This window comes from Mchenga conophoros, linkage group LG3, assembly GCF_057382185.1.
Source record: "Mchenga conophoros isolate Kocher_MC1m ecotype Shallow Benthic linkage group LG3, M_conophoros_male_GT1.1, whole genome shotgun sequence".
NCBI lineage: Eukaryota > Metazoa > Chordata > Actinopteri > Cichliformes > Cichlidae > Mchenga > Mchenga conophoros.
In genome coordinates, this window is record NC_140528.1 from 20,606,775 (window position 1) to 20,613,207 (window position 6,433).

Here is a 6,433-nt window from a genome sequence, read left to right on the forward strand (position 1 = left end):
TTAACTTTTGGAAGGAGGTTCGTGAGTGGAAAAAATATCAGCAATTCGTGAACTTTCAACTGGAGGTTGGGAAGTGGGAAGAACATCTGACTTCAGCAGACCTTCAGGATGAGGTTCTTTAGTTGGAAGAACATCAGACACTACTGGACTTTCACAAGGGGGCTGGAAGATCTGGCATATGCTCGTCTTTGCTACATCAGAAATTGCCCTGAGTAGTCCTGGTGCAAAGTTTGCAATGTGGCTCAGCAGAATCTTTTCTGAATATTTCTCTCTGACTTCAGACAGGATACTTTGCACCATGTCATCTCTGATGGACCTTGAGAAGATGGCCTGGTTTTCCGTTGTTAGGAGAGATTTGGACACTCGATCCAAAGTGGCCTTTGTCACACTGGTGGAGAGGATGCTCAATTTTTGGGAGGACATGTTCAGTAGGGGGTAAGAAGGAAGCTTCCAGAAGCCATGCAGGACACGGGGAACCACCTCTATCACCACGTCTGTTGCAGTGAACAGTTTGGAGGTTTGTGCGTCCTGCTGCCTCTCTTTAAGGAGGTCAATGTACTTCCTGACATTGCTGAGGAGCTTAGGTGTTCTGCAGAATAAAGTTATAAGAATGATCTTTTACACCTATTTAAAAAAATAACAGAAATTTTGAAATACTGTAGCTGGACTGTTAATGATTTTATGTCAGAGGTGACTCACTGAAATTTAGGAGGTATGGCCTCTGGAAATTCCAGCAGCATCCGGGCTTGAAACTCGATGTCCCTCATTTTATTTATTGTGTTCACTGCCCACACCTGAAACAGAAAGCATGTTTACATTGCAGTTTTGTTGAGAGGTTATGTGATTGTAGTAAAAAAAAAAAAAAAGATCTCCAAATGACTAAAACTCTTGTGAGTTTTCTAGTCTTACCAGTTTCAGAAGAGCTTTGGCCTCATGTATCTTCCAAACCCTCCAATTCAAACTCCCAAAGTCTTCAAAAGAAAACAAAAGAGAGGTTTTCTCTCAGCATTTACACTTCAGCACAAACAGTTTCAGGTGTGAGGTGGATGGTCTGTAGGTGTCACAGTAACTCACTGCTCTCTGACTGTCTCTTTGCTCCTCTCCACCAAAAGATCTCCCATATCTTCTGCAGTGAGGCTTGATGGTATTTGGTTTTCCTTCTGAAGTCTGAGGAATTCCATCATCATTGCAATCTAAAAATAAAAGGAGACATTTAATCAGCATCAGTCCCAGGTCTTCAGAAATCACCTGACATTTTATCTCAGTTTTGGTTTGGATGGATCTGGGTCTTACCTGAGCCCTGTAACCTGGTAGATACCAGCAGATCTCCACAGCTGTGTTATATATGGGTGTGTTGAACAGCACCTGTCAAAGAAATAAGAAATTACTCATTGTAACTTAAATTGATTCTCAGTTTGTCAGCTTTTTAAAACTACATCAAATTCTTCAAAAATGCAGTAAAAACAAAAAGTGTCACATACCCTGATGGGTTTGTAGATCCCTTTACTGGCTTCCATTAAAACGCTGCTGTTCTATCACAGTTGGGGAAGAGAAACTTTCCAAAACTCTTCAAAACTTGTGTAAGATCAAATGTAGATATGAAAATACTCCTGACTTGATGGTTTTTCTTGCACAGATGAGCTCTTTTTCAAGTCTGATGCAGATTTAAAAATACACAATTCTAAAACAGTCACCATGGAAACATTTGATCCCTGCTTTATGTCATTAAATTAAAAGAAAACACTCTATTTTACACTACATTACACTATATGTTGTTCATTATATAAGTAAATAAGGGTAGGCTACAGCCGTCCTTAGGTCACTCCTGTGAAAAGATGCATACAAACTGGTGAATCAGAAAAGAAAGAAAGCCAACCTGCAGCATTATGTCCTTTTATGTTATTTCAATTCACTTCAGTTTTATTGATACAGCACCAAATCACAACAACAGTCGGCTCAAGGTGCTTTACTTTGTAAGGTAGACTCTAAAATAATATACACAAGGAGAAAAACCCAACAATCATATGACCCCCTATGAGCAAGCACATTGGCGACAGTGGAAAAAAACTCCCTTTTAACAGGGAGGAAGCGCCGGCAGTAACAGGCTCAGTGAGGGGCGGCCATCTGCCAGGAGTGGTTGGGGTGAGAGAACGAAGATGGGACAAGAGGCATGCTGTGGAAGAGAGACAGAGATTAATAACAAGTGTGATTCAATGCAGAGAGGTCTATTAACACATAGTGAGGGAGAAAGTCTCTGTCTGCTTTTCCTAATGCTGAGGTGAGGAGGACTATTAGCCAATATAAAGGCGACACTGGCGACCCGAGTGTGGAAACAAATGGTTTGCACAAGAAGCGGTCACTGAGCGATCAAAGCTTATTTACCACACATAAAAAATCAAGGCAGAGTAGAAGCGGGTGGATCGATTTTTAATGAATTTTAAAATTATGTTTGTTTTTCTTATTCTTGAAAAAAAGATCATTTACCCTCGCATTTGTTTCCCTTTTTATACACTACTACTTATGTGTTTTTTCTTATTTATGTCTATATTGTTTAGTTAAACAGATGACAGTTTTCCCCTTTTTACTACTTTTTGAACTCTATGCTGATGTTTAAAGATTTTATTATTACTAAATAATGTTTTTAGCAATTAGGTGAAAATAAATACCAGATGAAACGATATTCTCTTCTGTTATCTTTTATTATTTGTTACTTGAATCAGTATCCGCGCTGCACACAATCAAAGTTATTTTCAAAACATGCAGAAACAGGTCTTATTTTGTTAACAAAATGACAAACCATTGCATCGTTACAAACAAGGTTATCACTGTACATATTAATTAGTCTTGAATAAGACGCTCCTTTTTGGACATGATATAGAAAAAGCACACAGTGTTGTCCGCAGGTTACCGAAAAGTCCTTCTGAACCTGTCTCCCAGAATACAATATCCGAGCGGTGTTTTTAAAAGAAAAACTTTTATCTCGGGTGAAAACTTATCAGGTGAGTTACCGAAGCTGTCAAAAAAGTGCCCTTGCTTGTCTTTTGTGATATTGAATGCCAACCAGTGCTTCCCAGGTAAGTCTGATGGATCTGTATTCACAATGCCCATGCATGGATATCTGATGGGCTTTGTTGGCAGCTGGTCACATGCTAAGACGCCTAGAAGATGAGCCCTGTTACTAATCCTTTTAACAATGCTGGTTAGTTCTATTGTATTCATTTTGAATGTTTAGTAGTCGTCCAGCAGCACTTGTCTCATATTAGATATTTGGATGACTGAATCAAATACAGAGTAACACACCAGGTTCATTGTTCGGGGTAGCGGATTTCTGAAACGGGTTTCCAGCCTCACGTTCCCTGTTTGAACTAATGATACGTTCCCTGAATGTCCTTCATCAGCTTCCAGATTGAAACAGGAATTGTTTGGCCAGATACGACTGTCCATCAGCGTATAAACACATGAGTTCTATATCACAGTTTTAAAATTAAATGGATTACGTGTAAAAGAACCAGGATAAGCTTCGTTATCCACGAAGGCGATGATGACAAATTTAGGCAACCTGCCCATAAATAAATTAGTTGATATTCTTGCCCCAGCAGGTGTGGAGAAGGTCTTTAAAGAAACTCTGTCTACAGCATATTTTGCATTTGCATGATGCAGAGCCTTGCCGTGTGCCAGCCTGACACTTGGTGAGACACTGATTCTTTTCACAAATAAGCTGGCAGAGACGATTTTAACTTTATACGCGGTGTTAGCTCCAGTCATGAGAGCAAATTCGTCTTTAGAGCGCACAAATTTCAGCGACAGATCGATTCCATTAAGTAATAATTTTTCTTGAAAAAACAGGTCTGCGTGTACTGGAGCAATCAATTCAACAATACTGCTATTCGCTGTATAAGTACCTCTGGTCACCAGACCCTGGCTCTCCCCTTCTATACATGTATCATTCATGTGCGAGGCTGTGTCTGTACAGAATAAAGCGCTGCTGAACTGTGTGTCTAAAGTCTGCTTATTATAATTGATAAGACATTCTATTATGCCTCTGTATGGATACGTGTTGGATGATTGGCTGATCAAGCGATCCCCCAAATTTACATCTACCTGACTAAATAAGGTGCAACCTGGATAATTAACAAGTCCCACGTTTGTGTCACGGGGTGGAGAGGGACAAGTTACCTAAGATATTTTTATTGTGCATGTTTGGTTTTGTTTTTACTTTCTTTAATATTTTAATATTGTATAGTGTTCTATTCTTGGTTTTATTGCATGTTTTATGGTATTCATCGGTGACTTGTCCTGGAAAGTCTCCGCCCCTCCTTGATTATGAACCCGACACACCTGTGAGGTCCCGGGGGCCAATAAGAGTGATGGGAGACGAGAGAGAGGAGATTGATGGTGGAGTGAGGACTGAGAGAGTGAACGGTATCAGGCGGTGGCGGTGCCACAAGCCCAGACGGGCTGGTGCCGGTTGGTGTGCCACAGGAAAGCGGTGGCAACCGGAACAGAAACATCGATAGGGCGGCGAGACGCCGCCGGGTTTTCCCTTCTTCTAAGGCGGCTAGAGTTGGCTAATGCAGGCACCAGCGCGCAGAGGCACCAGCGCGCAGAGAGCAACAGTACCAGCGCAGAGAGCACCAGCGGAAGCCACGAGACGGCTGTGCCGATTTCCAGTTTTAAAGAAGCGGCGGGCGGAGTTGAGAGCTCTGCCCACCCGGGCATATCGGGGCGTGAGTGCGAGAGGGAGGCGAGGACTCCGCTGGTTCCTTTGGTTATACCACCTGCTGGATTTCTTAGCTCCCTGGGACTTTTAGGTCGTGGCGCAGGCCACAGGACTTTTAATGTTATGCTTTATTGATTTTTACTGTGTTACCCCTTGGCCAAGGTTGTTTTAATTCATTTTACATTTTTAACTATTTAAATATAATAAATTATATTTTTAATCTTACAGTTTAAATTGTGTGCTTTCCCTTGGCGGCTCCACTGCTCTGCCTGTTTTGAGGAAGGTTTCCTTCCTTTAAAAAAAAAAAAAAAAAACACAAAACACTGTGGAAATAAAATCAGCCTTTCCGCTCCGTTACATAATCATCCCTGCCTAAGTTTGTGCCGTCAGCATCTGTGATTCTTACTCGTGTGTAGATATAGGAATCGTTTAGATCCAGGTAATCCTCTCCGGACGATGAGATTTAAACTCGATTGGACCTCCGTCTGTGATTGCAGAAACTGGTGGAATTTCAATAAAGATCGTTTTCTCTATGGACGTTTGTGTGTATGGGACAGTAAAAAGATCGAGCTCTGTTTTTAGACATTCTCTGATTGGTTGTGTAACAGAGCCATTTAGAAGATGTCACATGCTGTAGTTTTTGAACGACTGGTTCTGGGTCTTTTCACTCCGCGTGGTTGTCTCCGTTTGGTGGCTTTCCTGGCAGGTTTTGTCGTTTTACGCTTTTTAGGCGGCGGCGTATCACCCATGCGTGCAGTGGGAGGGGTCTTAGAAGGTTTGGGTGTATACACATACAAGCTGTTGCCATCCTGCTTAGTAGATGTTGGCTTGGTTATGTTGGATATCACATCAGACACTATGCCTGATGCTGCTGTTTTTAGGTGGGGTTTGACTATGCTGACTCCTTTTTTAAACAACGGTACAGCAATTCTAAACAGGCTGCTGAACAAACCTCCCAGACCTGCGCCACATTGCGTGCTGGTCCCAATATAACCATTCAATTCGCCACCAGCCTGATTTAAATAATATCTTACAGATTTTGCTTCATCTGTGTTGTAGACAGACATCCTTATTTTTTTAAAAATGGTGTCTTATGGGTCGGAAGTGGAGCTTGACAAACACCTTCCCGTATAAAAACGGTATGTGTTGATTTTGGTCGTCTTTCAAATCAATTTCTATGTCATCGATTAAGGATTTCGAGACCGGTGTGTAGTGTGGGCTGTCAAACTGAAGAATGGCTCCCCGACGGTCATCGTCTGTTATATTTATTGCTCTTAATAGCTGCGCATGGGCGTCACCCACAAGCTGGTAATCAACGATATCTGCATAAATAAAAATGTTCTATTTTCCGCCGTATACGTCTGCAGGATGTGATGCGTATGTGTTTTTATAATGAAGTACAAACGGGTCTTCTGATTTGAATCCTAAGATTCCTGCCAGTCTCCCTCTAAATGTGAGAACTGTGCCCCTAGGGCCCATAACACTAACATAGTTACTAACTTCACTGTATTGTGTTTTAATGTCGGTGTTATGTTTTAATGTTTTATTATCTGCGCCACAGATGCATAATGCCCCACAGACAGCTCAATCACGGTTATGGACAATGCTCCATTTGTGACTGGATCATAAATTTCCACTCGCGAATCTGATTGTGGAAAAGACAACCATAGTCTTGGGTATTGAAATTCTATAACACCGACCTCATACGGTTCA

At 41.5% G+C, this 6,433-nt stretch overlaps 1 protein-coding gene across 1 annotated transcript; it reads right to left on the reverse strand.

Annotated features, from left to right (window-relative positions):
- LOC146577625 (uncharacterized) lies at nucleotides 1–1,009 on the reverse strand. The gene is made up of 3 exons (XM_085267687.1): nucleotides 986–1,009; nucleotides 700–794; nucleotides 1–589 (listed from the first exon to the last, which is right to left on the reverse strand). Exons 1-3 carry the CDS (start codon nucleotides 1,007–1,009, stop codon nucleotides 1–3), a joined length of 708 nt encoding a protein of 235 aa, XP_085123813.1.
- Nucleotides 1,010–6,433: the final 5,424 nt, after the last annotated feature.